The sequence below is a fragment of the Chaetura pelagica genome, unplaced genomic scaffold (assembly GCF_000747805.2).
Source record: "Chaetura pelagica isolate M959 unplaced genomic scaffold, ChaPel_1.0 scaffold1022, whole genome shotgun sequence".
NCBI classification, from domain to species: Eukaryota; Metazoa; Chordata; class Aves; order Apodiformes; family Apodidae; genus Chaetura; species Chaetura pelagica.
Window position 1 is genome coordinate 57,775 of NW_009952563.1, and position 19,409 is coordinate 77,183.

Genomic DNA, 19,409 nt, shown 5'->3' on the forward strand with positions numbered 1-19,409 from the left:
TGGGGGAGCCTGTGTCTCCGTGGGCTGCTGGGCTTCAGGAGGGCAGAGCAGTGGGGCAGCACAGCCCAGGGCTCACTGCTTTCAAGTGGTGTGTTTTGTGGGGAGAAGCTGCTTTCAACTTGTTCCTGCCCAGCAAAACACTTGATTTAAAAACTCCCCTTTTTCCTCTGGCATGTGTTCTATCAAAATCACATGATCTATTTTTTTTTAAGCAGCATTCTGAACGGGGTATCTAGTGGTCAATGAGCAGTGATCAGGGTTCTTGGGAGTGCAGGAGGAATCCCCTGCTCTTGTTTTTCAGACTTTACCGAGATGATGAGGGCCCTGGGGTACCCCCGCCTCATCTCCATGGAGAATTTCCACACCCCAAACTTCCTGCTCGTTTCAGAAGTGCTTCTGTGGCTGGTGAAAAGGTTGGTGATCAGGCTAAGCCATGAAGTGGGTGGTGGGGTGTGATAGGTGTGCTTGGAGCTGAGCTTTTGGGGTGAAACTGTATTTAAAGAGGACCATCCTGTTGCTTGACCTTGTACCCCAGACACAGTGATACTGTAATGAAACCTTTTCAAGGTACAGTTAGTTCTTACCTTGTGGCTACAGTTATTGGTTCAACCTGGTATTGTCCATGTTTAAAAAGAACATAATTAAAAGGTACTAATCTGCTACTACCCAAGTGCAGTTTTATACCCACTTAACCCCTTGACAGACTTTGGTTCAATATTTATGAAACTTGTGCTAATCCATCATTTTCTTTCTCCCATGAAAGTGAACAAACCAATTGAAATTTTTAAGGTAGAATATTAGAAAGGAAAAGATGAGAGTGACCCATTTGCCTGGTTGCTGGTTTTTGGCCTGGAATCATCATTAGTGTCCATGAAGTTTATTGACCCAACTGGTAGAAATTTGCTGAGTCCTGTTGTAATTGTTATAAAATAGAGAAATACTTTCAGCCATTCCAGGTGACTTGGATTAAGTGACCTAAATGCTCTTTAAAATACTGCAGCAACACTGAGGGTCTCAGTTACTGACTGTTCTCAGAGTGTGTGGAACAAAAGAAATCAGGGTTCCCTCTAGTACAGGACAGTAAAATAACAGAGCAATTGAAAGAAAACAAAATTACTGCTTTAAAAATGGCTTTTCCTCCTAAAAGCTTAAACTCCCAGTGTTCTAAGATCACTGGGAACCCTGTGTTGAGTAGTGAAGTGCTTCATTTTCAGACCAAATTGCTGGCACCCTTCTCTGTCTCAGCTGAGAATTGCACTTGATACAGGCAGGTAGCTTTTCCAGCTTTTTTAATTACACTTTCAAGCAGAGAAGCCACTTTGCACCTGCCTTGCTCATAATTTCAAATGTGATTTGAAAGCAAATATGCTTTTTTTTTTACCTTTCAATGCTGAAAATCTCACAGCCTTTTTGTGAGGCTGGGAATTGTCTCCTTATAATTCCCTGGTTCCTGTGGGCTGGTGACTTTCTAGAAGTTTCTGCATTTCACTGGTGTGTTTCTGAAGCATTTCCCAGTCTTTCAGTTTGCTTCTTCAGAAGTTTTGTTTCCTTTTGAGAGTAGTTTGATCAGAATGATGCCTGGGTGTGAATTTTTTTTTTTCCTCTTGCCTTTTGGGAAGTGTGGAGAAGCATCATGACATTTTAAAGGACAAGGTGGCTGGGTTTGTTATTCCCAACAACAGTAACAGAGTATGAGTTGTTCCAACATATCCCTGGAAAGACTGGGAGTATGAGCTCAGTCATATGCCTGGGAAGCCACAAATGATGAAGTTGAATTTGATTTGATGAGCATTTTGTGGTTTTAAGTAGTAAATAACTTCTGGAAAGAAGCGATTGCAGAGATTTGATTGAGCCAGTTCATTTTGCTCCTCTGCAAAACTGACTGAAAAAATGCAAGGTCCCTTCCAACCCAAACCATTCTAGGATTCAGGACCCCACAATAATGATTCCTTCTGGAAAAGTGTCTGTCACAGTTTGACTCAGGTCTGACAACAATGCTCTCGATCCCCTCCCCCTCCCACCCAGGTAGGGAAGGAGAAAGAGAAAAAGAGAGAGACTTGGCTGGATTGAAAACTAAACTACACAGCTTTAATTAAAACACTAATGAATGATACAAGAAAATATATACAATTATATACAGATATATTCAGGTATGGGCAAAAAGCCTTTTGCCTCCCCCCACCCCAACAACTCCCACAGCACTTCCCTGAACTGGGAAGAGTCCCGAGGAATCCCGGAGCTGCTGCTGGAGAAAGCAGAGAGTTATGGGGGTCAGGAGAGCTTGAGCCTGAGGGTCGACAGTAATGGATGAGCAGAGTCCTCCCTGGGCACCGGCCATGGACCGAAGAGAAGGGAAGAAGAAGAAGGAAGGAAGTTGTCTTCTGTGATCTCTGACCTTCCTCTGAGCTTACGTAGTTATATGGAATGGAATATCTTTGGCCAATTTTGCTGTCTGTCTAACTCAGCCTCCTACGGGGGGGTCACAGATCTCCCCACAGTGTCTGAGCCCCAGAGTGCAGGTGCGGCCTTGATGCCTCAGTAGTTAGAAAAACATTCCAGTGTCTTATCAGCCCAGCAGAACATGCTGTTGCTAGTTACAAGAAAGCTTACTGAAGGAAAAAAAAAAACTCAGTAAAAAGAAAAATTGGCTTCATCCTGGCTCAAACCAGGACAGTGTCTCAGGTTTTACAGCTTTTTGCAGTTTGTACACAAACCCTCTGTGTGCATTCCAGAGTCTGGATACCCCAGTTGTAGCAGGAGCTGAAGATTTCTTTCCCAGTCTTATTTTGCTTGATTTTTTTTTTGCCTCACAAATGAGCCAGTCTCTTGAATATTGCACATGTATTTCTGGTCAGAATCTACTTGTGCTTCTTTCCCCAGGTATGAACCTCAGACTGATATTCCTCCTGATGTGGAGACAGAACAGGATCGGGTCTTCTTCATCAAGGCAGTGGCTCAGTTCATGGTGAGTCTGCCTGAGGAGTTGTGTGTGCAGGGTCACAGAGCTGCCTCACACAACTACCAGGGTTGGAAGGGACTTCTAGAGATCACCTAGTCCAACTTCCCCAGCAAAGCAGGATCCCCTGGAGCACATCCCACAGGGCTGCATCCAGGTGGGTCTTGAATATCCCCAGAGAAGGGGACCCCACAAGCCCCTGGGCAGCCTGTCCCAGGGCTCTGTCACCCTCACTGGAAAGAAGTTTTCCCTCATATTTCAGTGGCACTTCCCATGTTCCAGGCTGTGTCCATTGCCCTTCGTCCTGTCCCTGGGCACTGCTGAGCAGAGTCTGGCTCCATCCTCCTGCACCCACCCTGAGATACTTCCAGGCATTGATAAGGTCTCCCCTCAGCCTTCTCCTCTCCAGGCTGAGCAATCCCAGCTCTCTCAGCCTTTCCTCATCAGAGAGATGCTCCAACCCCCCCAGGCATCCTTGTTGCCCTCCCCTGGACTCTCTCCAGCAGTTCCCTGAACTGGGGAGCCCAGACTGGTCCCAGTTCTCCAGCTGTGGCCTCACCAGGGCAGAGCAGAGGGGCAGGATGACCTCCTCAACCTACTGACCACACTCTTCCTAATGCACCCCAGGATTCCATTGGCCTTCTTGGCCACAAGGGCACATTCCTGGCTCATGGACCGTTTACTGTCTACCAGAACTCCTAGATCCTTCTCCTCAGAACTGCTTGCCAGCAGATCCCCTGTGAACTTACTGGTTCCATATTAGCTTCATCACTTTCTCTCTTAACTCCTTGCAGTTCCTTTGCCATGGTGGGTGAGCAAGTGCTGTTCTTGTGCTTCATGGTCTGTCTTGTGTTCTTACAGACACCACCAGGCAAGAACATGGTGTCAGTGAAATCACCCTGAGTGCTGCATCATGGCTTTCTGCATCCAGAGCCAGATGTGGGATCTGATGGAGACAGATTTGTCTCAGGGATAGAATATCAGGATAGATTAATCATTGTGAAGTGTAACTAGTGTTGTTCTGCTTTCCTCAACAAGGAGTAAAGATGTGTTAATTTTGCAGACAAATCATGTATTACTCTGTGTTACTGGTAGTTTGGGAACTTAACAAATGTCTCCTTATTGGACCCAAAAGCTCCTGAAGTGTTTCCAAGGTTGTCTTATGTGTTTGTTGTTTGGGTTTGTTTTTTTTAATCACTTGTCCACCTAGAACTGCCCTTGTCTGTATGGCTCAAAAAGAGGGAGATGAGGGAAATCCTTATTCCTAGAATCCCAGACTGGTTTGGGTTGGAAGGGACCTTAAAGAGCATCAGGTTCCAACCCCCTGCATGGGCAGGGACACCTCCCACCAGCCCAGGTTGCTCCAAGCCCCATCCAACCTGCCCTTCAACACTGCCAGGGATGGGGCAGCCACAGCTTCCCTGGGCAACCTGGGCCAGGCTCTAACCACCCTCACAGCAAAGAATTTCCTCCTCATGTCCAGCCTAAATCTCTCCTCTGCCAGTTTTAATCCATTCCCCTACAAAGATGATGAAGGGACTGGAACATCTGCCTTATGAAGAAAGACTGAGATGCCTGGGGCTGTTCAGTCTGGAGGAGAGAAGGCTGGGAGGGGATCTTATTAATGTCTATAACTGTCTGCAGGGTGGGTGTCAGGAGTGGGCCAGTCCCTATTCAGTGGTGCCTGGGATAGGATGAGGGGAAACAGCACCAAGTGACAACCTCAACATGAGGAGAAACTTCTTTCCTGTCACAGTGACAGAGCCCTGGGACAGGCTGCCTAGGGGGGCTGTGGAGTCTCGTTCTCTGGAGACTTTCCAGACCCATCCAGACGTGTCCTTGTGTGACCTTCCCTGGGTGTACCTGCTGCAGCAGGGGGGTTGGACTCAGTGATCTTCAGAGGTCCCTTCCAACCCTATGATTCTGGTTTTTTCCCCTTTATTATTTTTGAGGTATAAAGACAGTATTGTAATTTTTCATGCTTTTTACCTGACTGGTTTATCTGTACTTCTCAGAGATGACAAGCAAGGGAATAAAACCACTAATAGAGCAGGGGAAAAATATTGAGAGAAACAATAAAATGTTCTGAAGGTCTTGCTGGAAGAGAAGACAGTTGAATTAGGATAATTGATCATATTCTTGTAACTCATTAAGAGTGAAATTCTACCTCTTTGCAGCAGCATCATCTTAAGACCCGGGCACCACTTAAATTCAAATTAAGTTTAAGTGGAATCTAAGTGGTGTCCAGGGTTTTTTCTGATCTTCATGCAGGGAAGAATGAATGGTTAGCTTGAAGGTTTTTTTCATTCTGGCATTTACCTGCCAACTTTCTGACATGCAGAAAGAGCATAAGTTTCAGAAGAACTTCATCTAGAAGCATCATTAATATGATGAGGCAAACTTGTGTTTCCAAACTGAAAGATTTATCTCTGTCAAGCAGAGCATGATGCCTCCACAAAGAGCTTTTGGGTGAAATGTGGAATGAGGAAGTTTGTTCTTTGTGACTTGATGTATTCCTTCCTCCTTCCCAAAGGCCACCAAAGCTCACATAAAGCTCAACACCAAGAAGCTGTACCAGGCAGATGGTTATGCAGTGAAGGAGCTGCTGAAGGTCACCTCTGTGCTCTATGGTGCTATGAATACTAAGGAAGAGGAATATGCAGATGTGAGTGAGGAGGACAGCAGCAAGTTCAAGTTTTATCTTGGCTCAAAGGTAAGGAAAACTTGTCCTCTTGTTTTGGGCAGGGGTTTTGTGTTCATTCATAAAAACAAATCCATTTTCTAGCTGAAACTTAAGAAGAGTATGTTCTTGCAAGGATGTGAGGGGGGTAGTTGGGAAAGAAATTCTTTGGTGTGAGGGTGGTGAGAGCCTGGCCCAGGTTGCCCAGGGAAGCTGTGGCTGCCCCATCCCTGGCAGTGTTGAAGGGCAGGTTGGATGGGGCTTGGAGCAACCTGGGCTGGTGGGAGGTGTCCCTGCCCATGCAGGGGGTTGGATCCTGATGATTTTGAAGGTCCCTTCCAACCCAAACCAGTCTGTGATTCTATGATTTCTATGATTATTTTTTTTTATCCTCTCAATTCTCAACTACAAGCACAATACAAGGCAACAGTGGCAGAAAATTGGGTCTCTTTAGTTTGGACTGTTGTTGAAAACATGGAAATATTAGAATATTCCAGAATAAAGACTTGATTTTGTCTGCTAACTTGGTTACAATGGGAGGAGTTTGCAAAATACTGAAGGTTAATTTTCAGCCTGTTAGAATTGAAGGGAAATCTTCATCTTACCCTGACACACAGTAAAGCTGTTCAAGCCCCTGATAAAAACACCATGTGTGGTTATTAAAAAAAACCATCCCAACACTTTGTTAAATCAGAGGAACTCCTGTTAATTGTGTTTTGGTAGTTTTAGCCCCTCTTTTATTTTCTGATATTTTTAGGCTGGTTCTTTTTAGCTGTGCTATGTCACACCTGCTGGTTAGGCAGTCACACTGTCATCCTGGGGGAAACAGCAGAGCCAGAGTTGATTTTTCTTCTCCCTGGTGGGTCTCTCTGAAGAAAGCACCTGAAGTAAGGATGAAAAACCACTCTTAGATGATCAATATTCATTAACTGTTCCAGGTGCTACTCCCAGACCTTTTGGTAAATATCATTTCTGCTTGTGGAAAAGGTGAAGTTTCCCTTTGCCCTGGGCAGTGTGTGAACCAACAACTGTCTTGAGTAACAGTTTTGAGGAGGTTGAGGATGTTTTGGGGTTTTTTTTGCATCAAGTGGCTGGAGATTGACCTGTGGCTAATTGGTTCTTTATCTAAACCATTTTAAAGCCAAGAGACAGGCTTAATCTGAGCCCAGTCAACAGCTTTTTCAATACTAGAGTTTTAGCCACTGGCCTGTCCTCCTGTGCTATTTGAACATCAAAATGGGAAAACAATCTGCTGGGGATGATTCCCTGCTGCTGCTCAGTGCTCTTGCTGTGTTTCCAGGTTGCTGACCTGAAGGCAGCTCGCCAACTTGCTTCTGAAATCACCCACCAAGGAGCAAGTCTGTATGACTTACTTGGCAAAGAAGTTGAACTAAGGGTAAGTGCACATTGGGGAGGGAATAAAAACTCGTGTTCACTGCCTGCTGCAAAGGAGCCTCCAAATAAGAGGAACGTGGAACTCCTGGGGAAAGTCCAGAGAGGGCCACAATGATGATCAGAGGCTGGAGCAGCTGTTCTGGAGTCAGACTGGGAGAGTTGGGGTGTTCAGCCTGGAGAAGAGAAGGCTCCAGGAAGACCTTAGAGCACCTTCCAGGGCCTGAAGGGGCTCCAGGAAAGCTGGGAAGGGACTTGGGACAAGGACAGGGAGGGAGAGGACAAGGGGGAATGGGTAAAAACTGGCAGAGGGGAGACTGAGGTTGGACATGAGGAGGAAATTCTTTGGTGTGAGGGTGGTGAGAGCCTGGCCCAGGTTGCCCAGGGAAGCTGTGGCTGCCCCATCCCTGGCAGTGTTGAAAGGCAGGTTGGATGGGGCTTGGAGCAACCTGGGCTGGTGGGAGGTGTCCCTGCCCATGCTGGGGGGTGGGACTGGATGGTCTTTAGGGTTCCTTCCAACACAAACCATTCCAGGATTCTATGAAAAGGATGAAAAAACTGTCAGTTGTTCATCTGAACAGTTGCATCTAAAATGAGTATCCTCTGAGTTGAAGGAATGAGTCTGAACACTTTTTATTTCCTTCCCATTCATACTAATACTTGAATTGCAGTAAATCTGAGAGAAAAGTTTTAAACTTTCCTTTCAGCAGAAAAAGCAGGAAACTGAAATAACTCTGTTTGGAAACATTAACTTTATATATAGGTTTTAGTGGTAGAGCTTTGCCTTTCAGAATAGAGTCATGATGAATGCCCTTAGATTTCCAAGTGCAAGGCTGATTTTTTTCTGTTACAGCAACTGAAGGCCTCTCAAGCCTGCAGGGTGCATGTTCTTTAGCTGAGTTGTAAAATCACAACCTGTTGCATGAGGTCAGGGAAGTGTCCTGCAACACTGCCAATGAAGTCTGTCAGTTGTTTTCTTAAATGCATTTATCTGCAGTGCTGGAGACTATTCATTTTCTGCCAATAGACATTTAAAGAAGGCAAACCCTGAATGCTCTGGTTTTGGTCATCTTAACTTGGCAGTGTGTGAGCAGGAGGGAGTGCACCCTGTGAGAGCAACAGGCTGAGTGCCTTGGTAAATGCTTCCAGATCCTTGTTTGATGGAGTAGAAGTGTTTCAGAGGTGGGTGGTGGACAGGGAAGATTATCTGTGGAACACTCCTTTTTCTGCCATATACAGAAATCAGCATGTTGTGCAGCAGTGTGAAAGGCTTTGCTATCTTAAAAGTGAGAGAAGAGCAATAAGCCAGTTTAATTGAACATATATCACAGTCACACAACCATTAATCAGTCACTGCTCTTGCATTTGTTGCTTAATTTCTGGGCTCTGCAGTAGTTTTCATGCAAATGTTGCCTAAGGTGTTAATATTTGGAGAATTGAGCCCTTTTTTCTGTGTACAGAATTCCTAAGAACTCCACTAAAGAGGCAAGTGGAGGTGAGCACAAGGCAGCCTTGTCAGAAAGTCCTCAAGTGTTGCTTGGAAGTTGGGCATGGTTTGATCAGTTGAAATAGGAGTCCAGCTCACTTTACAACTGGGCCCTGGGAAAGCAACTTGCACAAGTGCTGAAAGCATGACATGAAAAATCAGGAGGCAAGTGCTTCACAGGAGCCATTTCTTGGGAGGTGTGTTAAGAAATCTGCAGTTGAAGGCAACTTAAAGGTGCAGTTGCTGAAAAGTTGGTTTTTCTGCTCTACAGAATTGAGTGCATGTTTCTGGTGGTGTAAGGCCTGAGTGCCTGAGGTGGGGCTGAGTGATCCTTTCTAGGTACAGGGCTTCTCTTTGCCAAAAAGGTTTGATGGATTGAACTTCTTGTCTTTGAGGAATCCTGTCTTAGGAAAGATGACCTTTGTTTCTGTCTCATTAGCTCTGAGTTTATAGGCTGTGACACAGCACAGTGAGAATCTTCAGAGACTTTCATGCTCTGTTCCTTATGGCTAGTGACTTGTTTCCAGGCTTCTTCAGGGATTTGTTAAAGCTGAAGAACCCATTTTTGGCTTGTGTGTTCAATACCAGGTTTGGTACAAAGTGTGGGATGAGTTTGAGACCTGAGCCCATAGCAAAGCAAATAGGTTTGGGGTAAAAGCCATGAGGCTGCAGTGACCAGTTGTTTGGTGGAATTTGTCAAGGCTTCCTTGTTTAAATTTAAGGACCCAGCTTTGCCTTTCATGGAGTCACAGAGTCATCAGGGTTGGAAGGGACCTCTGGAGATCCCCTAGCCCACCCCCTGCCAGAGCAGGGTCACCTCCAGCAGATCCCACAGGAACATTTCCAGCTGGGTTTGGAATGTCTCCAGAGAAGGAGCCTCCCCAGCCTCTCTGGGCAGCCTGTTCCAGGGCTCTGCCACCCTCACAGGGAAGAAGTTGTTTCCCATGTTCAGCTTGACCCTCCTGTGCCCCAGCCTGTGCCCATTGCCCCTTGTCCTGTCACTGGGCACCCCTGAGAAGAGTCTGGTCTCCCCTCCTGCCACCCCCTGGAGATATTGACCAGCACTGATCAGATCCCCCCTCAGCCTCCTCCTCTCCAGCTGAGCAGCCCCAGCTCTCCCAGCCTTTCCTCCCAGGCAGATGCTCCAGCCCCTCAGCATCTCTCTGGCTCTGGGCTGGGCTCTCAGGTAGTGGATGATGTTAATTAAGGTTTTGGAAAAAAAATCCAAAGCTTTATTTATTTATTTATTTATTATCTGATGAGATGTCTTTATGGTTTAAGAAAGAAATGAGATTTTATGCTTGAATAAAAAAAGGAAGGGATTTCCTGATTAACAGTCCAAAAGTAGCAGCAAACTTCAATGTGAGGAGAAGCTCTTTGGTTCAAGCCCTGCAGATGGTTGAAGAGGTTTCCTTTCCCACTGTCAGCAGATCCTAACTTGTGGAGCTCCAGGTGTGGAGCAGATCAAGTGTTGCATGAGTGTCACTTGTGCTGTCAGGTAACTGATAAACAGGTCACTTTGGGGAGCAACTCAGCAGTAAGGGGAAAGGGTTGAGAAAACCTGGATCAGAGGATCTTTGGAGTTCAAGGTTGAATTCCACTGGGGCTGTGTTGTTTCCAGCCTGACTATGGATGAGCACAGGGTAGGTTATTGGTTTCCTGAGACAGCACAGTGGTGGAGACACTGAATTTTTATTTTAAAAGGCATTTAAGCTTCACCTTTGAAAGATAGCTTGTAGTTTCCAGCCTTACTGGTCTGAGGCTTAGAGTATGAAAATTGCATAGCTGGAATTTGTGGAGTGTAGTGGAGCTGATGGATGAATTTTGGTACAACAAAAGATCTTGAGGTGAAAAGCAATTCTATGCACAGAGATGTGTGTCATGATCTTCATTGTTTCCTTTACTGTTGGGACTTTCTCTGTGTGGCAGAGTTACTTGGAAGAGTAACCAGACACTGAGTTCTACTTTTCTTTAATCTGTTTTCTGGGGGTTTTTTTGGATGGGAAGATGAGTGTTGATTAGGGTTTGAGGTGGGAATGGGAGATTTGGTTTGGATTTCTTTCCCTCTCTTCACACTAAATGCTTTAGGATGAGGAAAAGAAGTAGGGGTTGGAAATACAGGTGCTGTGATTAAGCCTGTGAAGCCCAAAATCCAGAAAGGCAGCAAGAGAATTAATGTCTGTTCACTTTGTTCACTTTGGGTTCACATGTGGTGGCTGCCTCTGGACCTACACAGTTTCCTGCTGTGGTCTGGGGAGTGGCTAGAAGGTGTTAGAAAGGTTGGTGGTCCTCTCTACCCTCTTAACAGGTGGGGAGATGGATGGGCAAGATGAATCTTTGGTGATCCAGAAAATTCTTTGGTGCTAAATGAAGCAGTAAGGGCTTTCAAGGTCAATTGTGATCAGTTGAGGGAAGGATGCCCCTGAGTTATCATGCATTGAACATCCAAAAGAAAAAAATTGGTGACATCTCAGCAAAGCTTGACTGACTCTGGTCCCTGCCACTTGGCATCTGCCAGAGGTCCTGTGGGCGCGGGAGCAGGAGCCCTTCAAGAAGTTGCCTTGGACTTGCTGAGTTACTAGATGCAGGAAGGAAACAAAAGTGCGTCTGAGCTGGTGGCAGGCAGAAAGATTTCCGACCTTCTCAAGGTGGTGTTCATTTTGTTTACCTCTTAATTAGCTCTAAGCCATATGAAACTGATCAAAGATTAAAACAATCCTTTTTTTAATGTGGTTAGCTTGTGCTGTAGATGGGCAACACAGCAGGTCTGTTTCCTAATGCTCCTCTTGGCACTTACTCCATCTGTGTCCCTGAGCAAACTGTTTATTCCCTGCATATCCTCTTGTATAAATAAAGTAATTCCTGTAATTGTGTTGATTAAAGCTTTTAACAGCCAGATGAAAGTGTTTCCTCATCTGGAGAGGATAAATTTGAGCTGAGTGCAGGGGGCATTGCCAGGAGTGGTGCTGTTCTGTGTGCACACAGCTCAGCCTGTTCCAAACCTGATGGCACTCACTGAGAAGCTCTTCACTGCCTCCAGTTTGTGAAACGCTTGAATTAAGCTCTTAGGAGAGCCTGAGGCATTTAGATCCAGCTGTGGAACTGGGATGGTTATTAGTTACAAGGAAAGAAGTTGCCACTGTGGACATTGAACTTGGATTTCTTTGTTCACAGCTTTTTTCATCCCTCCCTCCTGCTTCCCCTGCTCACGTCACTGCAGTTTGTGCCTCCTCCTCCTCTTCCTCCTGGAGGGAGGCAGATCTGATTTGAGTGGCAGCTGCATTAGTCAGTACAATTTGCAAGGTAACAGCAGAAAAATTATTTTAGTTGGAACGTTAGAAACATTTTCCATCTGCCAAATATTGGTTCCTGGTCTGAGGTTGTTGCCTGAGGGAGGCTGATAAACTGATTTCCCTCCTTTCCTGTGCTCTGGTTACAAAGCTGCCACACAAAAGGTTTCTAGTGGCAATTTGTAACTTGAAATTGCCAGAACTCTGGAGAATGACCTAGTTTGCTTTGTTTTATTCAGCAGGGTGTTTGGCTGTGAAGCTGCAAGAGGGTTTGCTAAGGTTGCTGTCTGTGTGTGCACCCCAGAGGATGCTTTTGTGCTGAGGGAGGTAGGACTCCTGGTCAGGTGAACCAGTTGCTTTGTTATCTTCTGGCAGAAAGAAGCTGTACTGGGAGACTAAACCCAGTGTAGTGAGAAGAATGGTAACTGGTGGTCCTGTGTCAGGCTGACTTCTCCACCAAAAGGTGGTTGCTGCAGCCAAGGGTTGTTGCCTCCTCCAGAATGTTGGCTGCTGATCCAATTCCTGTGGTCAGAACCTTGGGTTTCTGCTCTGACCAGCTGCTGTGACCATCTCCCTTGCTGGTGTTTGACCCAGGGGATCAAATCTCAGCAAGGATGTAGATGTGAGACCAATCAATTCTTTAGACAGATGGATTTTTGAAGTAGTTTCTCAGACCAGTGTATTTTCCTGAAATGACTACAGTGCCAGTTTGCTCTAAGGAAATGAATCTTCACTTATAATGCCCAAAACTGGGGCCATTTGGGCAGAGCTGGTTTCACTGTGAACTTCCCATGTCCTGTGGGGAAGGTCCTGTCAGGCTGTGCTGTGTTCTGCTTGATTGGGCACCTGCTCTTGGATTAGAAACCTTTCTTTCTTTGTAATGAAATTCTCATTTCCAAAGAGAACAAAGTTTTGGAATTTAAACCAGGCAATTAATTCATCAGTAATTACAATTGGTTTTGTCCAAAGTGAGATGCAGAACTTGGAAGAGTTAAGTCTTGCCCCTTCCATACCAGCACCAAGTATTAGTCCAGCCAGGGAAGATAATATTGCCAGCAGATGGTGTCTCTTGTGTGCCTTTGTGTGTTTTCTTTAATAATTGTCAGCTTTAGCTCACCAAAAATAACTTTCCACTTGGCTTCCCTGATTTTAATGAGCATTTATCATGTAAAACTATAGCCAGGGAGCTCATGGGCACTTTGAACAGGAAACACTGAGTGGTGAACAAGCAGTTTGTTCATGAATATGTCCCTGCTTTTGCATCTTTGTTTGCTAAAGTTGTAATTACCAGGCATAGTCCTAAATTGTTCTGCTTCTTACCTTGATAATCTCTCCTGAGAACCCTATTTTAATAGTTACTTTAAAGGAAACCTCTTGTGTATTCTGATTAGTACACCTAATTGTAAAGAGTACATTACTTTAAAAGAAGATGAATGAGCCTGTATTTTTCAGCTCAGTTTCATTTGCCTGCTTTTTTTTCTTTAGCCCAAGGAATTGTGAGAACAGCCAGTGGAATACCTGGTATTGGGACAAATTTAGAAAACAGGCTGTGTACTTGGAGATAAAATCTATTTGCATCCACAAGCTTAAGCACAAACAGAAGAGCTTTTTTGTAAAGCCAGGCTTTAAAAATCTCAGTTGTGTTGCTGCTTGTTTTACACATACCAGTGACTTTAAGTGGGGCTGGAGGAAAAATGTGCTTGATTTGCTCATGTGGAGAGTCAGAGATAGTCAAAGGGGTTGTGTTCAATTTTCTTTCATCTGTTTAGCAGTGTTTCTCTTTGAGGGTTTTCATAGGATAGCAGGAAATGTCCCACTGCCCTGTCCCAGGGAAGCTGTTACAAACATCCACTGAAGATTTGTCAACAGCTTTGATACCCTCAACATAGATTTATTTATTCAAATATAATTCCATTATATATTAATATAATGGTCCACTGTACTGGAAGCTGCACTGATCCACTTGGATTCTCCTCTTTCTGTTGGGGTGTGAGGCAGTTAATTGCTCTGACCTTTTCCTTTTCCAGCTCAGTCCTGATTCTTCAATCTGAAAACACAAAATCTCTGCTTTTACTTTCCTTTTCATTGGCCTGACACATTTTTCCAAGCAGATGTGGCTGTTGGACTGAGCCTTGTCCTAGAAAATGCTGTGTCTTTCTGCACAAAGACTGTGCCCTGTACCTGAAACTTCCATTGATAGTGAGCACAGAAGAAGAAAAGACACTAAATTTGTGTAAATTATTTCAAATTTAAGGGGTGGATCCTCAGAAATGTATCTAAAACCCATCACTGCAGTGATCTGTGCATGGTTTGTGGGTGTTTTATCAGGCTGCTGAAAGGAGATTGGTGAGGGAATTGTTAATAATTAAAAACTAAGGTTCTTGCTGTTGCTTTTATCTTGTCTGAAAGGAAAATAATTTCCTCCCCCCTGCTGAGTGATTAACTGTTTCCTTTGAAATATGTTTGCTGTGTAGCAGAGACCTGCCTGTTGCTGGCAGAAGAGCAGGGTGCAGTGAGCAGGGCAGTGTCTTCACCAGCCTGATCCCAGCTGCCTTTGCAGTTCAGGCAAAGTCCTCACAAATAAGCATTTTGTGGAGCTTCTTGAACAGATAATGTTCTCAGAATAGAATCACAGACTGGTTTGTGTTGGAAGGGACCTTATGGATCATCCAGTCCCACCCTCTGCATGGGCAGGGACACCTCCCACCAGCCCAGGTTGCTCCAAGCCCCATCCAACCTGCCCTTCAACACTGCCGGGGAGGGGGCAGCCACAGCTTCCCTGGGCAACCTGGGCCAGGCTCTCACCACCCTCACACCAAAGAATTTCCTCCTCATGTCCAACCTCCCTCTCCTTCTTCCAGTTTTCATCCATTTCCCCTTGTCCTCTTCCTCCCTGCCCTTGTCCCAAGGCCCTCCCCAGCTTTCCTGGAGCCCCTTCAGGCACTGGGAGGTGCTCTAAGGTCTCCCTGGAGCCTTCTCTTCTCCAGGCTGAACACCCCAACTCTCCCAGCCTGGCTCCAGAGCAGAGCTGCTCCAGCCTTTGAGCATCACTCCAGGAGCTCCATGTCCTTCCTGTGTTGGGGGCTCCAGAACTGGACACAGTTCCAGGTGGGATCTCCCCAGAGCAGAGGGGGCAATCCCCTCCCTGGCCCTGCTGGTCACACTCCTGGTGACACAGGACAGGGTTGGTTTCTGGGCTCCAGCACATGGTGCTGGCTCATGTTGAGCTTCTTATCCACCATCACCCCCAGGTCCTTCTCCTCTGGGCTGTTTTTGATCCATTCCCCATCCATCCTGTATTTGTGCTTGGGGTTGCCCCAACCCAGGTGTAGGACCCTGCACTTGGCCGTGTTGAACTTCATGAGGTTGGCATGAATGCAGCTCTCCAGCCTGTCAAAGGTCCCTCTGGATGGGTCCCTTCCCTCCAGCATGTCAACCACACCACACAGCTTGATGTCATCAACAAACTTGCTGAGGCTACACTCAATCCCACTGTCCATGTCACTGACAACGATCTGTAGCAGCACTGGTCCCAGTTATTGACCCATGAGGAACACCACTCATCCCTGGTCTCCATTTGGACAACAGCTACTGAGCTGCATTATCCAGCCTTCCTCCAGAAGTGTCTTCCTCTTGCATTCTCCAGGACTCTTCATGGTGCAGACTCTATCTTATTTTCATCCAAATTAACTTTCTCCTGCTTGGAGCTTGTATTTCTGTACAGACAGGGGAACATTCACAGGCACTTCAGGCAGCAGAAGCTGTCACTGCCACCAACAGATGTAGCTCCTGTCACTGTTCCCAACATATTATTTCTCCTACTTCTTGTGCCAGAAGAAAAAAAAAGCCTTCCTGCAGCATCTGGCAGGCTTGGCCAGGGAGCTGATCCAGCAGGCAAATAAGTTCAGCACAAAAAGCTGATTTTTTAAATTATTTAATTTTTTTGGTTGGATGAGCTCAAGTTCAAATTCCTGAACTTGAGTTGGTGGGGAGGGAGCTGAGCTGCTCTGCTGCTACTTACCTGTGCAACCTGGAGTTGCACAACCTGGAGTGACTGGCATGGTAAGAATAAAGCATCTGCTTCCAGAATTCATCTTGTAGTAGGTTGAGAACAGCCTGTTGCAATAAGTGTGAAGCAGTTTGAGATTCTTAGTCAGTTGCTCTCTAGAGAGATGCCATCTCCATCTTTACCCACCTGTTAACAAATGGTTTGTCAACATAAGATGATTTTTAAAGACACTTAGCTGGAAACATCTCCTTCCCCTCTTCCCAGGAGCAAACAAGTAATCCAGGGTTTCCATATAATGCCCAGGTCTGTGTTGTGAGACATGACACAGACAAGTGCCCACTGAACACCCCAAAGCTGTGAAACATGAAGAGGGTTTGTTCATCCTTTGGGTTCAAAACAAGGATTGCTGTTTTGATGAGGATTCTGAACTATTTGGCTCTCAGAACTGGAGAGCCCATACATCTGTCACCAAGTGGAGCTGCTCTGAGCCAGACACGATCCCCAGGAGGACAGCTGGTGTTGGCTAAATGGGGTTCCCAGATTGGGGCTGCAGCAAAAGCAGCAGGGCCAGGAAGAGGATTCTGCCTCTCTGCTCTCATGAGACCCCATATGGAGCACTGTGTCCAGCCCCCAACATAAGAAGGGCATGGAGCTCCTGGAGAGCATCCAGAGGAGGCCATGAAGGTCCTCAGAGCTGGAGCAGCTCTGCTCTGGAGCCAGGCTGGGAGAGTTGGGGTGTTCAGCCTAGAGAAGAGAAGGCTCCAGGGAGACCTTAGAGCACCTTCCAGTGCCTGAAGGGGCTCCAGGAAAGCTGGGGAGGGACTTGGGACAAGGGCAGGGAGGGAGAGGACAAGGGGGGATGGATTGAAACTGGAAGAGGAGAGACAGTTGTTGGCCATGAGGAGGAAATTCTTTGGTGTGAGGGTGGTGAGAGCCTGGCCCAGGTTGCCCAGGGAAGCTGTGGCTGCCCCATCCCTGGCAGTGTTGAAGGGCAGGTTGGATGGGGCTTGGAGCAACCTGGGCTGGTGGGAGGTGTCCCTACCCATGCAGGGGGGTTGGAACTAGATGATCTGTAAGGTTCTTTCCAACACAAACCAGTCTGTGATTCTATGATCTGCATTGTCTGGCTCTGACATGGGTGTAGCAGACACCTGCTGACTGGCCCAGCTGCCTGCCTGCCTGCCTAAGATGGGTTCCTGGTGCTCATTGCTGCACCTTTTTTGAGACACTGCTCATCCATCTGCACTATTGTTTTTGTGGCCTTTGTTGTAAAAATGATGAAATCCTCTGCATACTGTGCTCAACAAGTAATAATCAGTGCAGTTACCAAAAATTGGCATTCAAGAGCACTTGCAGTTCAGACAGTGGCACTTACCTTGCTTTGAAAAGATACTTTAACTTCTCAGTGTTATTCCTGACCTCAGTTGTCTGACCTTTTCATCATCATCTGTTCTTTAAATCCTCTGAGCCTTGTTGGATAAATATTAAATCCTGCTCCACTTGTTATGCAGATGATGATGATGTTGCTGCTTGACCACCCTCAGTTCTGCATGAATTAGTTCCTTTGTGGAGTGTTTAACAAAACTGGTGTGTTTTTATTTCATAGGAAGCAAGAAGAGAATCTATTGCCCGACCTTTGGAGATAAATGAAGCTGAGAAGGGGATGAAAATTGCCATTGACTGTGTTCTGGTGAGCAAAATGATACTTATTTAATTGCAAAATGACCCTTCCTCTCCTGGAAGAAGAGCATAGTTCTTGATCAGCAGGGTTCCAGAGCACACATCCCCTTCAGCTGGAACCCAGTGTTACCCCTGGTTAGTTAACAGCTCCTGTTGAACTTCAGTTAATGGCCAGTGCAGAGTCTGGTCTTCAGGTAACATCAGATGTGTGACCAGCTCATCAAGGCAGAGCTCAATCTGTGAGGACTCCTTGTGTTGTAATGAACAGCGTCACTGATGATCCTTGTGTTTTCATTTGAGAAATGTGTTCATTAAGATGAACAAGCCTGTTAGTGGGATCTGGGAGCTCTCCTGACAGAGTGCAGGAGGTGTCACCACGGTGCTGGTTGGGAGCTGGGAGACAGACATCTCAGCCTGCAGCAGGAAGGGTGAAGGACACTAGCAGCAGCACCTGGAAGAACATGGTAGGACCTGCTCTGCCCTGTGTAACTGTGTAGGTTCAGTGCACAGAAACATTCCTTCAGTTCATACAATCACAAAATTGTTTTGGTTGGAAAAGATCTTTAAGGTTATCAAGTCCAACCATTAACCCAGCACAGCCCAGGCCACCACTAAACCGTGTCCCCCAGCACCACATCTACATGGCTTTTGAAAACCTCCAGGCATGGGGATTCAACCACTTCCCTGGGCAGCCTGGGCCAGGTCCTGACAACCCTTTCCATGCATAATACTTTCCTAATATCCAATCTAAACTATTTGGCACTACTTGGAAGCAGGAAGGCTGGGCTGGCCAAGGGGTGAGAAGAACTGGCCCTGTGCTGATTAGTGCCCAGCCAGTGCATCCAGGTGGTTCTCACTTCAGAGGACCTTTTGTCTGGCCTAGTCTTGGCCACACTGTCCTTGCTCCAGTGCTTGGATTCCTGTATTTCTGAACCATTAGCTGCACTCACACTGTGGCAGTTAATTAAATCCTGGTGATTCCTGTGAGTGACTTCACTGCAAACTGTGCCCAGCCCAGTTGTGTGATGAGAAGGAGTGAAGCTCCAGGTCAGTAGATGCTCCAGGTCAGTAGATGCTCCAGGCCATCTTTCCTTATGTCTCTGCAGTCCATATGAATTCTAAATGTTGTTAATATGCATTGGTGTTCCAGGCAGGAGTTCTAATAAACTGGGAGCAGCAGAGCAATTAGCTTCTTGGGAAATGCCAGTAACTCCAACCTCAGCTGGGTTAGTTCTGGACCAGTTAATGAAATGAGTTATTACTGCTGGAATTTCAGCAGGTGTGAGTCCCCTCTGTCTCTCACTGTGGAGATGCTCATGGTTTCCCAGGGATGAACACACTGAATGTCCTCAACTCAGCTTAATAATTTGGAATATTCCCTCTTTCCTCCTCTGATTCCTGTAACACGTGTTGCAATGTTCAGGATGCTTCCCAAATTTTGAAAGGATGGTTAAAGACTTAGAAAAGGATTATGATACTCAGAGTAAGTTCTTTGTAAGAGTGAGTTTTATCTTTAAGATAATTTTCCTTGCCTGACCAGTTTTATGTTCTAACCCATGGTTATAAAGTTATTTGATAACCTGAGATGTGAGGTTACATGGAAGAACAATCAACAGCTGAGAGATCATTCTAATGATTCCATTGCAAGCCATGGTTCCCCATCCTTCTTTTCTAGGAACAAGTCCAAAAGACTAAAGACATGTTGAATAATGTGGCTTTGGATGAATCCTATTTGGAAGCCAGGATTGAAAAACAAAAATTGGAACTGGAAAGAAGCCAGAAGAGGCTCCAGATTCTGCAAAGTGTTCGGTAAAGATTCTGAACTAATTTTCTACTGCATTAAGGAGTGTCAGAAGAACTGATGGAACTGTGCATTGGTACTGCTTAGAGCAGCCAGGAGGGTGATCTGTCAAGAC

At 45.9% G+C, this 19,409-nt stretch overlaps 1 protein-coding gene across 1 annotated transcript in view; it reads left to right on the top strand.

The window, feature by feature from the left end:
* The first annotated feature begins 307 nt into the window (after window positions 1-307).
* CLUAP1 (clusterin associated protein 1) overlaps window positions 308-19,409 on the top strand; it is a 39,953-nt gene continuing 20,851 nt past the window's right edge. The window contains exons 1-6 of the mRNA XM_009993318.1: window positions 308-413; window positions 2,881-2,965; window positions 5,490-5,669; window positions 6,937-7,032; window positions 17,420-17,503; window positions 19,169-19,302. Of these exons, the coding sequence (XP_009991620.1) occupies window positions 313-413; window positions 2,881-2,965; window positions 5,490-5,669; window positions 6,937-7,032; window positions 17,420-17,503; window positions 19,169-19,302 (680 nt within the window). The 5' untranslated portion in view covers window positions 308-312. The remainder of the gene's footprint in view (window positions 414-2,880; window positions 2,966-5,489; window positions 5,670-6,936; window positions 7,033-17,419; window positions 17,504-19,168; window positions 19,303-19,409) is intronic.